This window comes from Pimephales promelas, chromosome 2 (assembly GCF_988280905.1).
Source record: "Pimephales promelas chromosome 2, fPimPro1.hap1.1, whole genome shotgun sequence".
Classification (NCBI taxonomy): Eukaryota; Metazoa; Chordata; class Actinopteri; order Cypriniformes; family Leuciscidae; genus Pimephales; species Pimephales promelas.
Genome location: NC_142770.1, coordinates 11,929,941 through 11,954,145, shown reverse-complemented (window position 1 = coordinate 11,954,145; position 24,205 = coordinate 11,929,941). Strand labels below are relative to the sequence as shown.

Here is a 24,205-nt window from a genome sequence, read left to right as displayed (position 1 = left end):
TAAGTTTGTTGTTTACCTTAGACTTCTCTCGTATCCAAGCAATGTGTTTTCCTTGACTGGTTGCCCAGATACTTCTTTATGACGTCAGACATAATCACGCCCCTCCTAAATCAATGGCTTCTCCACGTTAGCATCTTTTAAGGTGGCTCGACTCTTATAACTTGTCTATATCTGTATTTATGCCATACAATTGAACCTCGTTTTCACTCTTAGATTACATCTGAGTGAATTAATGTCATACATTTAAACAAATATCATAAAATATCCATAAAAGTTAAATAAAGCATGTGATTTTATTCTTCCACCTTAAATCACATGCTGACATCGCAAGAAGGGAAGACTCCGCCCTTTCTATGAGCTGCTTTGTACTTCAACTCCGCCGCTCGAATGCTGTCACACCACACGGTGTAGTTTCGGATGGCAGGAACACTGGAATAGACTTGGGATTTAAACCGGTGTCTGCACTGGGAAAGCCGATTCATTTAACCCAGACACATCTTAGCGGACATTCTTTGTGGACAAATCTAAACTATATAAATATTTTTTCCATACATGCCAAAACTAGGCAACTTTGTGGAGGATTCTGAGACGTTGTCGCGAAACTTTGAGGTTTTCGCCACAATTATTGGTAAGTGCCAGAGTCATATTTTTAAAATGGATATGTACTTTTTAATGCAACAGCTGGGTTGCTGTCTACTCTTTGGTGCATGTATGCACCAGTACATTTTTGCAGTAAGTTTGGTTTCGCTTTAAAGCAAGATACGTGTTTAATTTGACTTTTTACATTTGTTTTGAGTAAAATCTTTTATTAATTTCTACCAGCTCTGACCTTCTTAGATTATTTGAATTTGGGAGGTTAAAGAGATTTTAATTCAATACTTTTAAATATTAAAATTAATATTTTAAAACACAGAGAATTTAAATAATGTCATGTTTTACTCACACTCGTGTTGTTTTGTGTCACTTTCTTTCTTCTGTGGCACACAACAACATTAGATTATTAGAATATGACAGCCACGGTTTCATTGCAGCATCTTTTTTCATAAAATACTGATGTTGTCATTCTGCCTAAGTTTACTTTTGTTCTCTACGGAAGAAAGTCAAATGGGTTTGGATCAATGACATAAAATTTATTTTGCGTGAACTTTTCCTTTTTTAGCAAATATTTAGCTTCCACTTGATGTTAATTTCTTGCTTATACGACCAAAAAAAAAAAAAAAAAAAAAAGTTGCCTCGCTTGTTTGGAAATTAACTTACCTATGCCTAGTTTGGTCACTGGTAGGCGCTAAAACTACACCGTAAATCTTAGATGGATGGATAGATATTTTGTTCTCACATTGGTTCTCACAACTGCCCATGCTCTACGTGAATAAGTTGTAAAGTCTGGCATTAGGAACAATCACTTGGGCCTTATGCCAGAGTTTGGTCAGAGTTTTTTTTTTTTTTTTCACAGATATGATAAAACCAGAAACAAGTTTATCAGTAGTACTTTTTTTATCAGTAGTTTCTGCAGATAAGGTGTTATGTCATAGCTGGCCCAACCATCTGTAGACGTTTGCAGACTGTAGCTTACAGCACATTTGGCACGAGAGCATGATTGTGAGTGATTGACGTAAGTGTCAATTTGTGTATCGCCCCAAGCGATGCTTATACTGGATGACTGGTCTGGGACGCGACGTTTCCTTAAGAGCATACTGTCTTTTATGGAGGACTATTTGAATAGAGATAACCATAATCATAATCATAATGCAAGCTTTCAAACGTAAGCTGCACACGTAGACAGATTACAGGCTCTTAGAATTATATATTTGCATGGATGCTTCTTCAATATCATGATGGCTTTATATAGGCCACTTTAATTGACTCATTTTAAAGATTTGTTTTATTGAGATTTTTTTTATTAAGATTTTTTATTGTTACATTTCTCGATATTGAGCTTGCCCCACACACGGACACGTTAACTTTTATTTAAATTAAATATATATATATATATATATATATATATATAAGATATTACTGTTCCCAAAACTGCTGTCATCATTGAAGAATCACCCATAAAACAGCGAATTATGAAGGTAAACCTGTTTGTAATGTAGTTGCGCGATTGAACAAAATATTACATAATAAATAAACGCTAAAATTGCTATATATATATATATATATATATATATATATATAGATATATAGATATATATATAGATATATATATAGATATATATATAGATATAGATAATCTAACAGAAAATTCGACCCCTAAAAGTCACTGCATAATTGGCACAATGGGAAACAAATACCTAGACACTTTTTTTGTTTATAATGCGTTGTTTGGGAAACACACCGTTTAGTGTTGCCATTTAAACATTCAAGGTGATATATTCGGCGACTTTTGTTACTTTGACAGTTTGCCTCATGAATGGTGTGGAATTGGTAAGAGTAGGTTGGATTCCAGGACTGGATCTCCTCGCCCACTCAGATTGGATTTGTCCTCAATGAGGACAGCGATGTGGGGGAGAGAAAGAAGGCGGGGTTTGCGCTCCACGTGGGTGAGGAGTCTGTCCCCTCGTTGGCTACGAGCATGTGACGTCTTTACAAAAGCCTCCTCTGATTGGACAGCGCTTTTGTGGGTGTAACCATAGCTGCACAGTGGAAGCGAGATACGGCGAAACAACGGGCATTATTATGCGTGTTTCACTGGAGTTTCTCTTCGCGATGAGGGCTGGGGTTTAAAAAACCGTTGCGCTGGTTTTGCAGTACACTGTCAACGACAAAGGACTACAGTTTACAGAATATCCATGTTTATGCACTATCGGAAAATTAGAATTAAATACTGCTGTAAAAGAAGCTTTTAATTTGGAGGCTCACAGCAGGATCGATCACCAACCGGGAATAATCATTTGGGAATATTTTCCAAGAGCTTTTACAGATAGCTTTCCACCGAGAGATCCAGCCCTATCCATCTTTCCGCATCCACCGACCCTGTCTCCTCTATCGTAGGCTATCGAATGGACCAGCATCCGAGCGCCCGGAGCTGCAGCAGTCGCGGAACTGCGCCGTCCTGCGAGAGCGTCTCCGGCGAGCCCCCCATGAATTTGTACATCCACTCCACCACCGGCACACGCTTCGAGCTCTCCCTTCCCGCAGAAGAGACCGTGGAAGGGTTAAAGAGAAGACTCTCTCAAAGACTGAAAGTCCCCAAAGAAAGACTCGCTCTGCTACACAAAGAAACGTGAGTAGTAGCCTGATGTGTTCCTGTTAGGTTGCACCACGGTTGCTTGTTTTTAACAATGGTTAAGAGCACGTCAGAAGGATGGGTTTAGCTGGGCTTACTAATGGAGATTTTCAGCCACCGACAATGGCAAGCCGGTTTAACATTTATTCAGTCAGTAGGATATATATTTATCAGTAGTAGCCTATACTTGTTTTATCATCTGTAGTAGCCTAGTACTGGTAGTAATATTTCCACTTCATTAGCAAATATGCATTCGATATCTAGTGCATTCAATTAGCACGGTTTAGTATCTATTCAGTACGTATTCAGCGTCTTTTTTTATCTACTTGACTCTTTCAATAATGACAGGTAGCTCCTGTTGTTACTGGTAATCAATTGCAATTCTAAGGAGATCTGTGGTTCATATATAGCCTATATAAACACACACACATTCACTTCTGACTAGTACTTGCTGGTATGATTCTAGTTTTTTATTTAACTCATTAGGTAGTAGTACTAACTGTTTAGTCAACTATTTTTTATTCCAGTCTGGTTTCTAATATTGGGATATTGACTACAAGCTAATGCAAGGAATGAGCAGTTGATGACTTACTGAATAGATAGTAGTCACTACCGGAATAAGTACTAGTATGACAAAGAAGGGTAGGTAGGCTACTAAAACCTAATTAGTAAAGGAAATGGCTTGCCATAGATGATCTTGGAGCCCTGTTTCACTTTGTTGCATGTACAGCATCAAATTTTCTTTTGCTGTGGCAGTCCACCGCCTCTTGAATAGAGAAATGAAAGTGATCTAAGCTGTTGACAGTGTGCTGTGGAAGTCAGTTAGGCCATGTGCAAGGTGCGCTAGAAACCTGTGATATCTGAAACTGTACTACTAGCCCATTTCAAAACATTATGCAAGCAATATAAGCTTCTAAAGGGCCCAAAGGTGTTTCCCACTGACAGTAGGACATGCATATAAATAGATTTTCCTAATCTCTTGATTAAACTGGTTCGTTTGCTTGGTTAGAATATGCATGGCATTATTAATTGTCATTGTAAGCTTGATGTCGGACGAATAAAGCATTCATAGTGGGACTTGCGCTGCTGTGTTAGAATATTTTAAGCGGACGTTAAGGAAATAAGAGGCTATGTTAGTTTCTGGGCAGTTAGCACATTGCCTAACAATTGCACTTGGGTGGTGGAGCTAGGAGGTGAGAGAGAAGCTCTTTTGTCACTTGCAAATGATCCAAACAGTTGCATTGTTTGTGCTTTGAATTGGGCTGATTGAAAAGCCCTCACAAGTAATCACCACCAAATTACATCATCCTTTTAAAACGAAGAGCGTCGCTTAATCTCTTCTGTTTGGTTTAGCTGCCTCCAGGCCAAGTGCTCAGTCCCTTTGTTCGGCAGGAGGTGGTGACATTTAGCCTGAGCACATGTGTGTACATTATGCCACTAGGACAGACATTTTTTTTAAAAGGATCAGTGGGTTAAAAATACATTTAGACAGTTTATTTGAAACATTTGGATTCATGCGGGGGAGTTTTCGAACTAAACATGATTTGTATATGCACTGGTGTCGGACGACTGGTAGAGGCTGCACATTTGTTTTTGTATAAATATCTATATCTATACATAAAGGCTACATCATGTCTGTACCAAACTGTTATAGTGTACAGTTAAAAAGGGATAGTTCACTCAAAATTCACCCTCATGTCATTCCAAAGCTATGCGACTTTTTCTATGGTACAAAAAGTATATATTTTGGACCCCATTGACTTTCATTGTATGGACAAAAACAGTTCTACAACATTCTTCAAAATATCTTATTTTGAAGAAAATGGTTAATATTACCATGCTGGAATTTTTTCACATCTTGAGTTTTGAAGACTAACATCTCCTTGATCTTTCTAGACGCCTGAGTTCAGGAAAACTTCAAGATTTGGGAATAACGGATGGGAGCAAGTTAACGCTCGTTCCGACAGTTGAAGCAGGCCTAATGGTAAAAATAGCATGAGCTACATCATATTTGTTGTACTTCGTTGACCCTTTTTGTCACACTCCCATTTACCCTAATTTCTCTCTTCCTAAAGTCTCAAGCATCAAGACCTGAGCAGTCAGTAATGCAGGCGCTGGAGAGCTTGACGGAAACCCAGGTAAGGTTTCACTCTAATAAGGTCATCCCAGTAGATGTTTGAATTACACAGTGGCTCATTAAAATGGACAGTTGTGCGTACACTTAACCTAATTGCCAGGGCAGCACTGAACACCTGCACTTGGCTCTTTTTTTAAAGGATCATTTGTGTTTTTGAACTCTCTACTGGGCAAGATGTTGCACTGGCACATAGGGTAATGGGATACAGATGATGCCCTTCTAAGCTCTTAACTCAAAGACCTCCACACACTTACTACGCATATTTTAAGAAACACCTTCCAGTTTCTAGGCAACATCTGTGAGCCGAGGCAAACCCCACCTAGAAGCCACTTCATTGAAACGCCACCTTTCAATCTACTATTTTATGATTATAACACTTTCTAATGTGATACTTCATTTTACTTAATGTTTTGATTGGTTATCCAGTCTAACATTGGATGTTGACAGTCATACACTTGCATTTTCTTGCTGATATTTTGGGAAATCCTGGGTTATTGTGTTTGTGTGTGAGTGACATCAGTGTGTGCATTTGTGTAGGAGAGCAAAGCACCAATCTGTAATGACGACAGAGAAGTGTGGTTGTGTGTGCAAGGGGAAAGGGTAGACATGGGAGTGCACCACTCTTAATGCTCAATATGCCTTCTCCTCTTTCAGTAGAAAAGCTTTTTAACCTGTTAAAAGTGGCTCACGTTTGTCCTTTCTCATTAAAAAAACCTTGCAAACATTAGTTGTGCGTTTTCTCTGATCTAATTAGCTATTTGTAGGCAGCTAACTGTGCCATTTGGTTGATTATGAAACGACCCAGTTTTAGAAATCATCATTTGTGTCTTTTTTTTTTTTGTAGCTTCATGGTTACAGACATGAACTGAGAGCAAATGTGAGACATATCAGTCCTTCAGAAATTAGTCAACACAATTGTGCAGCCAAAACGACTGTAAAAAGGGATGACACTTAGCATCTTAGGTCAGGCGTCGTTGTTACAGTCAGTGGACGACCACATACATAGCAGAATTCCAAGAGCTACAGTGTTAGCTTCCAGGGAAAGATCCATCTCAGACTTCCTCGTAACCAGACTGTTTTATGGAAAGGGAAGGCTTGCAATTATTGGAATGGCATTTTTCCCCTTGTAACTCTGGCCTAACAGCTTTTCTTGCCTATAATTTAAAGCTGCTGTGGTTTCGCGTGTCTCTCCATAGTCTCCAGTTTTACTCTCTCCGCCATTAAAGAGGAAGAACGGAATGACATCAAGGAGGGAAAATATAGCCCAGTTTATGAACGTTTAAACGCCATTTTTGCTTTCGAGCAGCGCTTTGTTGCTGGAAACCGTGCCCATCAAGTCGAAATAATGACTGGTGTCTGATTCTTCCGGCGACGGAGTACATTAATTAGAGGTTTCTGTGCTAATCCACCACTATAGGCAGGTAGATTGCTCGCTTTGTCCTTGGGGGATAACATATTGGTTTGTTTCCTCAAGCAAGCGGTCTCAGTGGCACAGACTAGAGATGTTTTCCTGTCATAACTCTCCACCCTTCAGACACCCACCTACTCACTTTAGAATGGGTCCGGTGCCTGTCATTGTGTCTGAAAATGGACGGATGCAAAAAATGGGATTCGACAATATAGAGTGAGTCACCTCTCTGTCACCCCCTTGTCATTTCCACCCACCCAACCCCCTTCCCAGAGGGAGCATGGGATGAGAGGAACTGAATATGAGAAATGGCCGTAGTGACGTCACCCTTGAGGAGGGTCTGGAGTGTATGTGATTACCAGGGGTGACAATGATGAGTCAGAATCATAGGTATAGATTGAAGACAAAAATAGAAGCGGTGGGATCGCACGTCACACTTGAGTGGACGCCATATCCACAATGATTTTTTTTTTTTTTTGATTTAGCAAATATTTGAAATGGAAAAGGTGGGTTTTGCCATGTTGTATGAACAGCTGGCTCATGGGAGGAGATATTCGTTTGCATACTGATCTGTGTTCAGGGCCATGCCTATGTGTGTTTGCACAGAGAACACTCCCGATCCAAGGGGGACTAAGTTGACATGGGCAATCACTTGGATTCGTGACTGTTCTTGTTTCCCATCCGCCTTTGTGATTGAAGTGCTCAGTTTCGTGACTGAACTGGGAAGGAAGGAAGGAGGGAGGGAGAGGGACTAGTGAGAACTTCTCTTTAGCCGATAACCAAGCCACAAGCTTTTTTTAATAGTGTTAAAGGGTTAGTTCACCCAAAAATGAAAATTCTGTCGGTATTTACTCACCCTCATGTTGTTCCAAACCTCTATGTGTTTCTTTGTTCTGCTGAACACAAAGGAAGATATTTGGAAGAATGTTTTAATCAAACAGATCTCATTCCCCATTGACTACCATAGGAAAAAATACATACTATGGTAGTCAATGGGGAATGAGATCTGTTTGATTAAAACCATTATTCTAAATATCTTCCTTTGTGTTCAGCAGAACAAATAAACACATAGAGGTTTGGAACAACATGAGGGTGAGTAAATACTAGGGGTGGCACGGTTCACGAAACCGACGGTTCGGTTTGTGTCACGGTTTTAGTGTCACGGTTTTCGGTTCTGTACGGTTCTTGTTATTTTTTTCTTTTAATCTTTAACACTTCAGAAATGTACTTCAGCATGTGATATATAGCTTAATTATCCACACTTTAGGATACAGTATAAAAAAAATTATATTCATGCAATCATGCACAAACTGAATTTGACTCTTTGACTTTAAGCACATTTTGGGACTATCTCAGAGGAAAGCTAGGTGAGATTTTGATAAAGCAAGAGAGAAGAAATTGACATGCTTTTCGTTTATTTGGCAAAAAAAAAGGAGAATGTGTATCACTATCTCAACTTGTGCATTTTTATCACACAAATCTTATTTACACAAAGAAATTAACTTGCATTTATGAACTGACAACTTTTGTAGCTCTTACAAAAATTCTATCTTTTAAAAGAAAAAAAGAGGAACTACACTGTCTTTTATGAATAAGTCAATATACATGAAACCTTATTGCCTATAATTAGGCTATAGAAATAGCAAAGGCCATAAACATAAAGTGAAAAGTTCAACCTCAACACAAAAAACAGTATCAATGCTTCTATTCCCAAAAAGTGAGGGTACCTTTTTTTCAGTTTAAATTAAAGTGCAGGATTTGGATACATTTGACTGAAGCTCTTACCTAAACATAAAGTGCCACTGTAACGTTATATTAAAATACCATAACATGAAATCAAAAATGTCCCCACACACCGGACTTATAGACTTATAGGACGCTGGCGCATCCTCCAACTCCCTCATCTCTCCCACTTGCCATTTCTCCGCGTGCCGTGACCTACAGCGCTCCATACTCCACTTTTACTGGCTTGTTTACTAACTTGAACCGGCGCTGCACAGAGCGATCGGTAATGACATCAAATACCGCGAAAGTGAGTGACGGAGCCGTCGTTCCCGCTCTAGTGTGATGTTATTCACCGGTCGCTCTGTGCAGCGCCGGTCCAAGTCGAACAAGCTTATGTCGCGCGAAAAGAAAACACACGTCACATACGGGCACGAGGTTACATTGCGCATGCGTCGAACCGTGAGACGCACACACGCTCCGAACCGAGACAAGCGAACCGAACGGTTCAGGTGTTTTTTCATGTACCGTGCCACCCCTAGTAAATACTGACAGAATTTTCATTTTTGGGTGAAACTCCTCTTCTGTACCTTTTCAGCACTGTCCCTTGTCATTCTTAGTGTTTCTTTATTCTGTGACCTTTCTCTAAATGTTTTTTTTAGTCATTAATTAATGTTGATTCCCATGGTTGTAGATATTTTGAATCCTGTTGGCTGCAAGTGTGACAGGTCTGTTTTGACTCAGTCTCTCGCCTACCCAGACTAATCTGATCTGTCATCAGAGGAAAAAGGTGTTGCGCTTTCACGGCGCATATCTTTGATGGTAACCCGGAGCTCCGAGAATGAGGAAGAGGGGACACGGCAAAAAAATTAAGATGCCATCTTCGTTCCTCCGAACCTGTATGATCATAAAAGGAAAACATAATTGGACCTCATTTTTCCATTCTTCAGAACAGGAAACAGGAAAAATCTTTTGAATAAATGACAACATCTACGTTTTTGGATAAACTATCCCCTTAAGGGAATCATTTCTGCCTTTGCTTTAAACTGACATGATGGAATGAGACTCCATGCAAGTTCTGGACGATCAAATTTAGCCTTTACCCATTGAATCCTCAACATTCAATCATATGTAGACCTTGAGTAGGTCAAACCCCTCGAGTGAAAGCTTTAAAAGTAGCCGTCTTTTCAGGGTCTGAAGATTGATTATTGCAAAGGAGCTTGTTATTGCATCCACACCATTCGTGCTCCTAAGGACTAGGCTATACTACCCCCTGGTGCGTTCAAAACTAGCCAGTCGATGATGAGGGTTAATAAGCTGTTTTTAAACTTTCCGTGTTTGATGGGTGACCAGTAGTCTTTTAGTCATGCTTGGTATCAAACGAACCTGTTTTCTGATTTGACCCTTCATAGATGGGTGTATTCAGACTGTGGGTGAACGTCACCCTGTTGCTGTTCTGAGCTCCTGCCCCATATCTCCTGTGCTACAGAAGAAACCGCCTGAAAATGAGTTCCTTGAACCGCAGGGACCCCAATAAATAAAACTGTCAGCTATAGAGTTGGGAGGGAGAGAAAAAAACGGAAGGAGCCAGAGGCGTACTCTCACTGAATATTTCATCAGCATCTACTGGCATCCTTACACCCCTCCACCCTCTCTCTCGCTACAAGGTTTCTCCCCCAGCCCTCCTCCCCTGTCTCCCCTTATCATGTTTTCTTTCTCTCTCCTTCACTCGCTCTTCACTGCATAGCAACCGCAGCCCACTGCAGAGCAAAATGCCTCCCCAACAAATCAAAATGGACGAAGTGCAAAGATAAAGGAATGGTAGCGCTAGTCTCAGGTAAACCAACGTTGGCTTATCCAAGTATAGAAATCTTCAACATGGTAACTTGTTGCCATTGACATTTCAGTATCTACCTTTGTTACCTTATAAATGAACCCAAATAGAATATGCAGACTTCTCCTACATTTTCTGCACTGAATTTTGTGTTAAATTTGCAAAATGAATAAAGATAGGCACATAAAAAGTGTCTTTTTGACTTGTTTTACTTGCTTAAAACAGGATTAATTTACGTGAGAAGAAACTTCTGAGTTTCCATACACGTCATGCTCTGGCAGATTTTGTTTTGTGCCGTAAACAAGTCCTACAGATACAAATAGACAATCTCTGAAAACATCAGTCTTGATATTTTCAATTTAGTTTCTAATGATAAAAAAAAAAAAAAATTGGCATTTCCAAGCCAGTGTCAAGTGCGCTCGGTTATAGAACTTGATCTGAGTGCCTTGACAAGAGAGATAGTCGGTGGCCTTTAGAATAAAGAGACCTGTGCAAACGTACACTTGCGGTCTCTTTCGAGTACCTTACCCATTTTAGGTATTATAGACTCCATGTTGACACTTCAGGCTCCATACACTTGACAGATTCTATATAACAGTGTTGCAGGAATTTCTGAAACTCTTTTGATAACTAAATATGGGCGTTCTTCCTCAACACACCAATACTCTCCATAATGGTCTGTTAACATTTCTTAGTTTTTCTAGTCATGACAAGAACACTTGAAACACCACAAAAACATTTTTAACTGTATACTTGAGCACGCATTTCTCAGATGCCGTGTAAGTCAAGACTAAAGACTGTCCTTGTGGTCATTCGTTTAGTGCACCAGAAGCGTGTGGGCTGGCCGATGTAGTGACAAAGGTCTGTGTGACTCAAGCTGACGGCTGTTGTGGGGAATGTCTATGCAGACCATGTCCTCACCTTTCGGAGGCACTTTTACTGGTTTATGGGGGTTCAAACACTCTCATTATGTGGGATGAGTATGGGCTTTGAGTGAGTCAGTGAAATGCTTGGGCTTTATGATGACTGATCTGCAAGGCTAATGTGGGGTCTGGCATGCTTTACTTGATGATTCGCAGGCCCAAATAATTTTAATTATTAGTGCTTGGATGTTCAGCGCCCTTCTCAAAGCCTAAGTCACTTTGCTGTATGGCAATGGAAGTAGAGTAATTATAGGAACCTTTTGTTGGAGTCTGATTTGTGCATTAGATGCAAATCAACTCACAAGACAGCTGTCAGTCAGGGGTGGGATCCACCCGCAGTCTGGGGTGAGCCACCAATTTCACAATTGACATTTAAATGGGTTGGAGTCACACATGGATATCAAGGATTACTGTATCCTTCTTAAAGATGGAATAAGGGTCTCTGTGTCCGGATCTCCACGTCTGACAGTGAAATGCACAGAGTGGAAAAGGTCACTCGACTGTGAGTGATCAGCGAAAGAGGGTAGACCTCAGTGATTCAAAAGGTTAACAACAGGTCAGCCAGCACAAGCACGATCGGACGATGTATAGATCTGCTGGGGGAATCTTCATGGCTTTCGTTGTCTTTTTTTTCTGGTACCTTTGATTCTTTCTTTGTGTGTTAGTCATTCTGCATCTTTACATATTTAATATCAACCATTGGGGAAGTTAGAACATCCTCAGAATGTGGCAGACGCAACATCGAGAGTCTGAGGGTTGAGATCGAACAAGGAGTAGGTTGTTTCGAGTCAAGACAAGCACTCTGTATTTTTCGCCTTGTTTTCAAGGGGTCGGAGAAACCCTTGGCTCAACTACCATTCTGGGCACTCCTAAAATGGACAAGCCTTTCCGGTCCAGCCTTTCAAACAATTAGCTATTATGTGACTGTGTGGCGAGTGGGTCTGCATCCTGTTTCTATGGCTGATTTTTCAGGCCTAGGGCCAGACAGAAGTTAGTGTTTCGTGGGTGTGCTGAATGGTAGAGTGTTGTGTGTATGTGTGTCCCTTTTGTATACTTCTGCTTATTCATAAAAAGGCATTCAGTCATATTGGCAAATTCTTTTCCAGTTTATAGCAGTACAAATGGAATAACCAAAGCCACCCCCCTCTTCATTTCCTGTTCGCAGGTCAGCGATTTCCTGTCTGGCCGGTCGCCTTTAACCCTGGCTCTGCGAGTAGGCGATCATATGATGTTTGTCCAACTGCAGTTGGCAGCGCAGCACTCGGGTGGCCCACAGTTACAGCATCGGCATCTCATATCACGCGGGAGTCCAGAAGGCACAACAGGACAGTCTCATGGAGCTTCGGGCTCTGCCTCTGGGATGGCGAGGGTTTCACACAACCCCCACCCACATCACCCGCACCCACATCCTCACCATCCAAACACAAAGCTTCCATCTAACCCTGCGGCCTTCCCACCTTCCCCCTCCATTCCATCTGTTCCTCCCATATACCCCACCTCAGCCTCAGGCCACTGTAGCCCTCCACCGAACCCCTCTCAACTCCCTGGAAGTTTTCTTCACTCCCCGCAGCCGTCTTTAGCCTGTCCCACCTCTCCAAGCAGCCCCAGTCCTGCAGCTTCCTGTCCAGAGGTGAGCCCCTGTTTGTCCTACATTATACAATTCAGTAATTTTGAAAAGTTGATTTACCAATTAGATGAGATGCAAAAAACGATACTAAGCCAATGTTTTGCACAGGCCAACTGCTCAGCAAAGACGTCCGGCAACTGCAACACTCCTTCGCGGTCCCGCAAACCAGGCGCTATCATTGAAAGTTTTGTGAACCATGCTCCTGGAGTCTTTTCCGGGACATTTTCAGGTACAACTTCTGAATAGAAGATTTAAATAATCTTTTATTCATATGGAAGATTTACTTAATCGAACTAGTCTATGTCTGTATCTAATGTGTACATTGGTTCTTCCCTAAGGCACTTTGCATCCCAACTGTCAGGACAGCACCGGACGTCCCAGGCGGGACATAGGCACCATCCTCCAAATCTTGAATGACCTTTTGAGTGCCACCAGGCATTACCAGGGCATGCCACCATCACTCACGCAGCTCCGCTACCAGACCCAGTGCAACAGCCCAAGTTCGCCAGCACCATCACCACCGCCCTCACCTCCCCACACTCCCGGACTAACTGGCCTGCCTACCAGAGTGCCCTCTGAGACTCAGCCCACCCTCCACCCACTTGTGCAGTGCCAGAGCCAGATCCGCATGTGCAAGCCTCCTGGTAAGTTTTATTGCATTTGCCAGAATTTGGCCTTGTAGTGATGCATGTCCTGGAGTGTTTACTGTAGCTAAAAGTAGTAAGATTGTAGCCAAGAGGTTCAGGATTCAAACCAAGGCAGTGTTAACATGGCTTCAGAAGGTCCAAGGGTGTAAGAGTAAGAAAAGTGAAGATGTTAGAGAGGGGGAGAAGGAACTAGGCTTGTTTTTTCAGGCCCTGGTAGTCATGCTCCAGCAGCCACAGCATGTCTGGCTTTGTCTCTGTACTGACGGTGTCCTCTTTCCTCTGAGAGGCAAAGAATGGGGGTGGACTACTCTGTTACCAAGAGGAAGAAGGCAGAAAGCCAGAGTGAGAGAGATAACGAAGCGAGATAGCGCTCACAGACGTGTGGCAGGTACCCCACTCTGTCTGGTAAAAACTGATTATCTGGGGCAGCTCACTTTAGCGCTGAGAAGGAAATTGAACTGCTCTGTCATGAAACACCACTGTTGGAGAGTACAGAGATAATGAAGAAATATCATCCTTGCACTGTTCAAAGCACGAGCCTGTTATCAATCTAGACTAGATTAAAAGCATACCAAGCTAACGCTGCACAATATGAAAACATATCATCAACTACTTGGGTGGAATAACTTCGGTCACTCGATTTTCACAAAGGGGTTGGGAATCCTACGCATTTTTTGGGATGATGCATACTTTTCCCGTGCGTTAACTCCTCTTCTGCTTGCATAATACTCAGCCATTGGCCTGTTTCTCACTTTTATACGGATCCCAAATTTAAATTAAATGGGCCATCCTACTGGTTCCCTTCTTGCTCATCTGCAAAAACTGTCCCAGCTGTCGGAGCCAGGGCTACTCAATGGACACTTGTTTTCATATCAGCCTTTAAATAGAGATTTACGCAATAAATATGAACTCCCAGAGAATGCTCATTGTGTTTGAAAGTCAGCAAGAGGAGGCGGAGGGAAAATACCAAGAGTCCATTCATAAAATAGTTGTTTATATCCGGCAGTGACTGCCCACTGATTAATTGGTACTTCCTCTTGGGCAAGAGAAAAAAAAATGGAAAGGCGCTGTGCCTATTTTCTGGACCAAACTGCTTTGCTTGTCAACATGTTTGTGAACCCATGGTGTAGTTGTGCAATCGCTAGACAGCGGTTTTGAGCTCTTTAAGAGCTTTATCTCTTAGCACCTGGTGACCAACTTCTCTATATTGGATAGACACCTGTGTCTTTCATGACCCCTTTGAAATGTCACATATTTTTAGCCAGGGTATCATCATTTCTCACTATACTGTCTACTTGGTGTGATTGCAGACCAAACAAACCCGATATCCCCACCATACTTGTTTAGACATCCATTTATGCGCACTGTTGTTGGATTCTTCTATATATTTGGCTTTGGCAGACTGTAGTCAGTGTTTGCAGTGAGGTTGGAGAGAATATGGGGGATGGAGTGCTGGGGCTGCAAAGAGGGTCGGCTATTCTTCACTCAAATTCCTGTGCTCGCCGGGGTCTCTCAGACCACTTTGCCCACTGCAGGCAACCCCTTTGTTTGACCTAGTGTGCTCAAATAGTGCAGTAGTGTACAGGCCTCGGCTTTTGTAGAGTGGGTGAAAGAATGAATGCCTGTAGGTTTAAAACTTAGAGCTGGCCTTTAGATTTGGTGTTGCCTGGCCACTGCGCTGAATGGAGGGAGGGAAGGGGGATGAAACAAGTTTCAAACTGGGAGGGGGCGGTTGGTGCAAGAACGCTTTCGCCCCTCAATGTTCTGTACTATCTGTCAGCTCAGGTTAGTTTAGTTTGGGTTGTGCAAGAGCGTCAGGGTGGAGCTGTATTTTAGCAGGTTGCGAGAGAAAGAACAAGGAAGGGTGCTTGAATTCCTCCCCTCGCTCGTTTAATCCGACCGAAAGCAAATGCTCCTGGCTGCTGTGTATACTGCCGCAATGTGAAATGTCAAGATTTCAGTCCTCTTTGTCTTGGGCTCCCTGGTGCTTAAACATTGCCAAGTTCTTTCCCTAACCCAAATGGGACAGTTTGCCTCCTTGCGGATTGCTTGATCAAGTGCCCCAGGGCTCTCACCGTGTCACTCAGACCTGCCCAGCTCAACCGGGGGTTAAATAATTCATTCCCCCTCCTTGCTCACTGCCAACAAGCATGTAAGAAACCCCCCAGGCTGACTATCCTTAGCTGCTCATCTGGCGGGGGCCATGGCTAACCATATCCAATGTCTTTTATTGCTCCTAGTATGCAAATCGTGGTCATTTGAGACCACGGCTCCCTGCCGGGTCATTGATGCCATCGCATCAGAGAAGCAATGGAGATGTCAGGCTTTGGCCGCTCCCCTGGTTTAGTTCTTGCTAGGGTCGCAGATGGCTGAACACAATGCCTGTCCTATGCTGTGCACCCACTCCGAGCTCTTCCCAACCCAGAGGCAACACTGGCGCACATCCCAGCTATTAGCTACAGCTGGCCTATAGAACAGGAGTACCTACTGATCTCAGAGTACATCTTAACAGGAGCATTGCAAACTATAAAAGAGCATTTTCTTGGGGGAAAAGCTGGTCACTTTGTTGGAAGATCCTGAGGAGTTGTGGCTGGACAGTGCAAATGCGTCAATGACCCTTAGTGTCTACAATAAAGAATATCTGTTAGAATGATTTAAAACACATGCCATATTCTATAAATGTACAATTTGTATCTATTTTGGTATTATTTTAAATAGTCACTCTACAAGACTTTGATTTTGTATGTAAAAGGTAATAAGGTTAAGGAATTCTGTTAAAGTATTTTCACAACATTATAATTTTTAAGTAACAACGTTATTTAACATATAATCACTGTTAATATTATTATTAAAGATATTAAATATTTTACTTTTTTTCAGTTTAAACTCAGGAATCAGAAATCAGTTTTTTTTTTGACAGAATGTTTACCTTATGCCTCAAATATATGAAAATAAATTTGAATACTTGCATTAAAAACATGATCATCTGGGAGGAAGCATATTCAACTCATTGTATGAGTCTGAAATCACTAGATCTGGACAAAAAATAACCATTAGAGGCTAAAGTTTGATGTCTGACACACTGTGACATACTTTTGTGTAACTCCCTCCTCCTCTGCCAAGACATCTCCCCTTGATGTAGAGTGATTGCAGCACCCAGACCCGAAAAGATCAGAAGACTTATCAAGACAAACAAACAAACAAGTCGAAGACAAGTGTTAATTAAGCTGATCTTTAATGGATCAATGGCAAAAGGAAAGCTTGGAGAGACTGCTGGATCGCTGTACTGTGGGCTGACACATTGGGTTGGGCTTAATGTTTACCCAAAACCCTGCTTAACTGACCTAATACCTGCAGACAGGCCAACACCCTCATCGATTGGGTACAAAATCCCCTCTCCTTTGCTCTCTCTCTCTCCTCATTCTTAATCCTCCTCCTTTCCATTTTCCTCTCTCACGTGGTTATCAGCACTCGGCCTGATTCTTTCTCCCTCCGTGCAGGGATCAATACATTCTCATACACCAGCTTGTTCCCTTCAAAAAGCACGAGGCAAGAGCATAACATCCCAGCTTTTTGCATGCTGCTACTTTTTATATTCCAGAGGGATTTTTTGTGTAATCTCTTCCACCCTCCATGGCTTGTTCTCATTTGCCTATTTCTGACTTTATTTATGTTCCTCTGAGGCCTCTGTCACGAGGCTGTATTGAGGAGGAGGGATGTGGGTGGATGTGGGTACTGGGGGGGAGGGGTTAGAAAGAAGGCCAGGTGTATATCTCATGCGTGGGCCCAAACAGCTGTGTGGAAGGAGGCGGGGCCAGGGTTGTTTTGTCCTTTCTTCCCCCTGCTCCTTTCCCCTGAGGCTCGGGCAGAGCTTGTTACAAGCCCTTTTTTTTGCCCCAACCCCCTTAATTTGAGCCGCAGGCCTGAGAATGCCGAGTGCGCAGTGAGGACACTGCAGCACACACGGCTCGCTCGGAGACAATGCATCTTTGCCGAAGGAGGATGAGGGGAGGAAGGGAAGGGCAGAGAGGGTGAATGCAGGGGGAGGGGCTTTTTCTGTCCATGATGTTCACTTGCAATCGTTGCTGGCAGCAAAATTACTCTCTGTTCTTGTCCACCCACCCCCCATATGTGTATAAGTCCAAACCTTAGCATAGGGAGGGGTCTAGGCAGCACGAAGGGACAGAGAAGGGAGAGCTTTTGCTCTGCTTGTTCTGCCTTTGTTCCCAGAGTATCCCAGCCCCCCTGCCGCAGCCGTTCACTCTTTTTGCACTCACGACAGCTTAGGCGGATCTGTTAGGATGGCTTCAGGCTGGTGAGCCATGCCACAGCCTAATAATAACCCCCCTAAACGGGTGCATTGAGTCTCCCCCCGGGCAGCCACGCTCGTCCTTATAATGATGCGGGGGTTGTTCGAAACATTCAAGTTAAGTTGGTTTTTCCTTGCAGCACAATCCCCAAGCCATGCCAAACTAGTGGTGATGTTTTTACAGTGTCCGTGGATCCGTTTGAATGGGCGACTCTGTGAGAAAGGACATTGGCAGAGGCCACAAATTCTCACAAAGAACAAAAGGGAACTTGGCTTAGAAGCCATGGGTCTGCCTTAATGTCTTTGAGACCATTGTAAGCTTCGTACAATACCTTGACAGTGGCATACCGTGCCCAGTGCTGTTAATGAGCTCCTCTGCTTTTTTTTTTTCCCCCTCAGATTTTTTGTAGTTGGGTCCCTTGGGGCACCGCAGCCTTATGCAGCAAGGTTTTTTTTTCACCAGCCCCAGTTGGTATGCAGAGAAGAGCTGACAGGCTGCAAGGTGAGGTAGATGGCCTACTTTTGAGGCCTAGAGTTGCAGCGAGACTCTTTGAAAGGGCAGATGAAGGAGAAAAACAGTAGTGTAAGCATAGAAACCCTTTCTGAATGCTTTATCTGTTGAGTTCATAACCTGTAAGACCAGAACCTCTCTAATCATGCTAAAATGCCAGAGAAAGCGTCAAATCTGATTTGTCTAACCATGTTAGGAAGGAACTGGCGGATCTCTGTTCTTGTTGTGGTTGGTAAAGCCTGTTCTTTCTTTACAAATATCCAAAATGATTAAAAGTACCACTTACATTTGTATCGCAAATCCTTCCTGGATGGCTGAAAAACGCCCACCCCGGAAAGGTATTATGTCAAGGGGGAAATTAAAGCCTCACGAAATCCTGATTTCATTTTGATATGGAGAGGTTGTGATATCAAATACGCATCTGAACTCTTTTTCTATTGCGATCTAGGTGGAATTCCAGAGCATGTCTTTCTCATTCTACCTCCTTGTCTGTCTTTCTCTCCTGAGGTATTGGGGAGGGGTGAACCTTGTGTGCATATGGGGGTGGGGGTCTTGGTATTGGGGGGTTGGGTGGGTGATTACTCGTTCAATGAGCTCAGGCCAGGAAAAGAAAGGGGGGGGGGGTGGCTCACTTCGCTTACAATTTCCATTCGCTTGCATTTTCTATTGAAAGCCAATAGCAGTGTCCTCGCCTGGAGATGGATTGCTGCGCAAGAGCTAAGGTTTAATCAATAGGTCTTTTTAATTTGCCATCGATCCATGTTAAAAGCTACTGCTGCTGGTGCTGTGTGCGTATGTGTGGCGGAGCACATGCGATGAAAGTCTATGCTCTGGATTATTGACATTCTAGCCGGCTATTTCATTATTTAATTCCGGGATAGTTCCTAATGGAGCTGGCTAATAGATTGTGGTTTCTTTTTCTCTTCCATTTCTCTTGAATATATTTCTAAATTAAAGGTTTAGGGTAGAGCTGTGGAGTGGAAAACCCCCTCGTGCCCCCCAGCCACTAAAACCTTAAGCATTTTTTGTGAGATTAGAAATTGCTAGGTATTTGCTTTCTGTTATAGAAATGGTATCGCTTAGGAATGTGTGTGCACATTCACATGTGGGTGTCGGTCTCCTTGCGGGCATGTAGGTTCCTTTATGAGAATGCACTTCTCCCTTTTGCGTATATCTCAAGGTCACGCCTGCCAGAGCCACTTCTGATAGGGGAAGAGAGGACTTGCTGCCACATACTGGGATGCTCTTCTGAGTGTGCTTATTTCTGTACCGACTGAAAAAGAGAGAGTGATTGGCCGGAGGTAATCGCAGCATGCCTTTTTTAAGAACATCGACGTCACCACTCAGACTTTTAGTTTATTTATCCAACACCCGGCCTTTGATAACATTCAGCAGGATCGGCAGTCGGGATCCAAAGCACTGAGTCATTCTGTCCTAGACCAAATATGTGTACTGCACCAGCACTTCCCCCTGCTGAAAACACTAGCGTAGATGGTCACTACCTCATGTTGTGTTTTTGATGCTTGTCTGGGTTGTGGATCTAGTTTGGGATCAGATGCTCAAATGCGAATGATGTCTACTACTTTAAGTATTTCTTGGTCAACCAGCTCTGCCTGAACGCTTTGGTGCACCAACTAGTCATTCAATGACCTCCTACCTAGTAATTTATTGATTATTATTATGTACATATTTTTTATTTAACCTTCAAATGGTCTTCGTTTCCTGTTTACACTTCTGGGCTTTGGGACTTTAGCTAGTTTATATTAACTTAATCAGTGCCAAGTAGTCTGAAGCAACAAAATTTTTTTTTAATTTAAAATTTTTACTCTAGACTCTAACTCTAACTCTTCCTCCCTGGTTCTTTAGGGGACCGATTGCGTCAGACGGAGAACCGTGCCACACGCTGCAAGGTGGAGCGACTGCAGCTGCTCATGCAGCAGAAGCGTCTGCGCAGGAAGGCCCGGCGAGACTCTCGCGCCCCGTACCACTGGCTCCCCAACCGCAAGGCCGGGCGCAGCAACAGTAACAGCAGTATGTCTAGCGAAGGCTCCCTGGACTTGGACTTTGAGGACTCTGTGTGGAAGCCCGACGTCAAAGCTGACATGAAATCGGAGTTCATCATGGCCTGAAGTCGCAATGGTTTGCAACGTATTTTCAAGGAAGATTGGGGTTTACACTTTAGAGAGGAGAATTCCCGAAGACTGTTCACACAGACGCACATTCAGAATATGGTAGGCTTTACTCCTCGTCTATCCTGTGACCACAGAGACTTTACACAAAGGAAGATTCACAGACTTTTACTTACCTTACGTCCTTGATAGACTACGATCTTGGAACAGACTCAATTTCCAAATGACGATGTTTGGATATGGATTGGACTGATAAATAGACAGAATTTGGACTCTGAACGTCCAAGAAGTAAACACAAATGAGCATAGCAGACGTCATCGGTGTTGGGATTTGTTTTTCTCTTTCCTTTTTTTATGTTTTTCTCTTTTTATCAAGGGGAACGATCCATACATGCCAAATAAAGGGCATGATGAACTGACAAAAATCAGAGACTGATCCTACTTCCTCCTTTTTTTCGTTACGAATGGGCATTCACAGTTCAAGAATCATTTGAAGGGGGTTATCTTCGTTTTAAAGTCCTGTTTTTCTTGAATCATGATGATTTCTGAAACAATATGTAGCATTACCCACAAAGCATTCAGGTTTTTTATCTTCTAGACGAGGAGGGTTCATTTGCACACACACCTGTGATTTGAAATAGACAAATGATATCATAAGCAAGAAATGGCACAGTGCATGTTTAGTATATAAATGTACAAAAAACAAGTATTTCTCAACAGCAGCTCAGTAGAGTCAGAGGTTCAAGTAGGAAACTAGAATATGGAACAAAACAAAAATATGCTGATGTGATTGAAGATGTGAGGCTTGTGAAGTTGGTTGTTATTAGTATATATATTAAGAACGACTTTTCTTTTTTACCTCCGCGAAATCAAACCAACCAACCAAATGTAAAACAGCAGTTGCTCAGCAAGGCTCAAGTCACGCTGTGAAATGAATCTGATGTTTTATAATCATTTAAATACATTACTGTCTAAATGTGTATAATAGAGAGAGTGGTGGGGTGCCAGAGGAATAGTTTACAAATGTGCATTATAATGGCAGAGGGGAATCTCTCATTTATGCATTCAACTAAAACGACCCGCCGTTCAATGGTTTTATTCCAGCAAACACTGACAGTTGCGACACAATTTCAACAAGATTACCCTTATTTGTGATTTCGGCCAGACGATTCCCACGTATACATCAAGACTGGAGCGTATCTCCCCCCCTTTACACTCTGATAGTGCCTCATATATAGACGTACTGACATATTCAATCAGGCGTTCCACAGACAGACGGTTCTGCTGCTATATGGGACTTCTCTTTGCATGCAAAAGTGTGAATTATCCTGATCCTTTTTTTTGTAGAAAATAATAATAACAAAACTGAGAAACTGGTGCTGAAAAGAAAAGATATACAAGCATGAATTTGTGAAAAATGGGATGGGATTGGATGGGGTGGGATGGAATGGGATGCCCCAGCTATTTGGGATTTTCGATTTGGAAACGAGATGTTACATATCAGTTGCAAACCAAAACAGGACTGGAATTCTACTGTACATGGATCACTTCTGGACTAACTAAGGAACAATGGAATATTTTCTACTCTCAACATCCAAGGGATTCTCAGAGCAAACCCCAACACTCCCATTGACCTGTCCAGATGGGGACTAACCAACCAACATTCGCCCCTAATGACTACTTGGAAATAAACGTGAAAATGTCCTAAACCACATCAATGTTGCACTCACTGAGTTTGCAATGAGATTACCTACCTGAAAGGGAACATTGTCTTTTCCTTTTTTTTCTGTTCAAGTGGCCTTAACGTTCATTATCTAAACACTTGCAGAGTGGTGGACAACATAGGGATGTTTCTTTTGTTTTTGTCCTGTGATTTTGTTAAAGCATCACTTTTTCTGGGGCAATTTTTGTGTTTAGGAGGTGGAGGCTCTATTATGTCAAGGCTTCGGTGCCTTAAAGTTTTGCCCTATCGGTGTGTACAAAAAAAACAAATTCTGAACAAATTATTCGCATTTATGCAGGTTTTTATCAATTTATAGGAGCTCTGGTAGAATATTGTCTTTTATGATTGTTACAAGTCACAACCTGGAGGTTAAACAGGTTCCATCAGTGTGTTCCGTTGTTTGTTTGATTACGTCCCTTGAACCCTGCTGTCCTACAAAGAAGCAACAAATTTAATTGAAAAAAGGAAGTTTCAACTGCAGTGCTATAGTGACAAAGTGCCCTAACTCTCAACTGAGAAGTCCTTTAAGGACACATTGACAACATGCACTTCCCTTCTTCTCGGATAAATGACTTAAAGGACAATTTCTTCCCTTTCCCCCAAGAAAATAATTATTTAACTTTTATATATGTATGAAATATACTCTGTGTGTGCCTCACCTATATGTAAAGCGGTTAAAAAAAAAAAAGAAGTGAAAACTGAAAAAAAAGCATAGGAGATGATCTGATTTTTAGGATAGGGTAATTGAATGAGGGTGGAGGGAGGGAATGGGGGGAATTTTCAATAGTTTGTTGGAGTTCTGATCACATCATTTAAGTTGCCTGTTCTTTCTTGTAGCCAATGAAAACTGATTACAAGAGTCAAGAAAAAAAAAACAATTTACAATGTTCTAGCTATAGACCGGTGTAGCACATGTGTGACTGTATTAATTTATGAAACCAAAATGGTAACTGTGAATTATGTATTTCTTTGTGCTTTTTTTAAAGTGGGAAGAAGGCGGGGGGAAAAAGGGCGTTGCTGTGCCCTGTTTTGTTTTTGTGGAATATAATGGAAATCGAGTAAAAAAAAAAAAGGAAAATATCTAAATATATTTTTTTCTTAAGCAATACATTTCAGTGTGACTTGTGATAGGACATTTTCTTTTTTAGGTAATAAATTGAAAGAAAAACAATGATTTTTTTGGTGTATTTTGTGTTTTTTGTCTATGTGTTGTCCCATGTGTACCAATTTGCAAGTTGTATTAATTTTACTATGAAAAGCTATGTGCTACTATATAAAAGCTATACTATAGGATGGATGGATGGATGGATGGATGGATAGATGGATAGATAGAATCAACAGTAAGCCTACTCAGGCATTGTGATGAAAGCTAGCTTTAAAGCCTACAGATTTATACGTGTCTGCTGTTCGCTCAACCGCAGGGGTGCCAGATCAGAGGCGGATCGAGTGAAGTGACGGCGACTGAGACTCCCAACGCTCCCCCCATCTGTCAGCCAGGCCGTCCTCCTCTCTAGAGCTGAGATGAGATGACAGATTGAGGGTGAGCGCAGGACTGGCTGGTACAGTAGGCAAATGGTGCACATACACATGCTGTTTTAAGGAGAAGCCTTCAGCTCAAAGCTCCCACTCTCTGAAGAATTGAGAAATAAAATATCTTATAACATAAGAGGAAGCCATTTGCAGAAAAATTAAAGCAAAAGACAAGAACATTGGAGTTCAAATTGGTTTTCAAATGAGGAAGATTACTGGCACACACCACGCACGCTAATTCCAACTACTCTATTTAAAATCCTTGCTAGTGAGTGGGGTCATCTCAGAAATAGTATGTGGGTGACTTCCCTCTGGGTCTCTTCAATGCCAAACACAATTATAAAGCATGCTTTTTTTGTTTTTATCTCGACATGTTTTTTACTCTGTTATTGCTAAGTAAATTTTTAGATTAAATATAGCAAATGTCACACTGCAGAATACACTGCTTGAAATGTCAACAACCCATCTGCTAAAAT

General features: G+C 42.0%; 1 protein-coding gene across 2 annotated transcripts; it reads left to right on the top strand.

Annotated features, from left to right (window-relative positions):
- The first annotated feature begins 386 nt into the window (after positions 1 to 386).
- midn (midnolin) lies at positions 387 to 23,373 on the top strand. 2 transcript variants are annotated; one of them, XM_039681554.2, is made up of 8 exons: positions 387 to 628; positions 2,995 to 3,226; positions 5,126 to 5,213; positions 5,305 to 5,367; positions 12,419 to 12,883; positions 12,989 to 13,109; positions 13,219 to 13,524; positions 20,214 to 23,373. In XM_039681554.2, exons 1-8 carry the CDS (start codon positions 553 to 555, stop codon positions 20,474 to 20,476), a joined length of 1,614 nt encoding a protein of 537 aa, XP_039537488.1. In that variant the 5' UTR covers positions 387 to 552; the 3' UTR covers positions 20,477 to 23,373. The 2 variants fall into 2 exon arrangements, with proteins under 2 accessions (XP_039537488.1, XP_088991322.1); XM_089135196.1 differs by having other exon boundaries at positions 388 to 628; positions 2,402 to 3,226.
- Positions 23,374 to 24,205: the final 832 nt, after the last annotated feature.

Coding starts and splice junctions, on each gene's coding strand:
- midn (XM_039681554.2), top strand. CDS start 553: ATGCCAAAACTAGGCAACTTTGTGGAGGATTCTGAGACGTTGTCGCGA. Junction 5,368..12,418: donor AGAGCTTGACGGAAACCCAG/GTAAGGTTTCAC, acceptor TCCTGTTCGCAG/GTCAGCGATTTCCTGTCTGG. Junction 13,525..20,213: donor CCGCATGTGCAAGCCTCCTG/GTAAGTTTTATT, acceptor CTGGTTCTTTAG/GGGACCGATTGCGTCAGACG.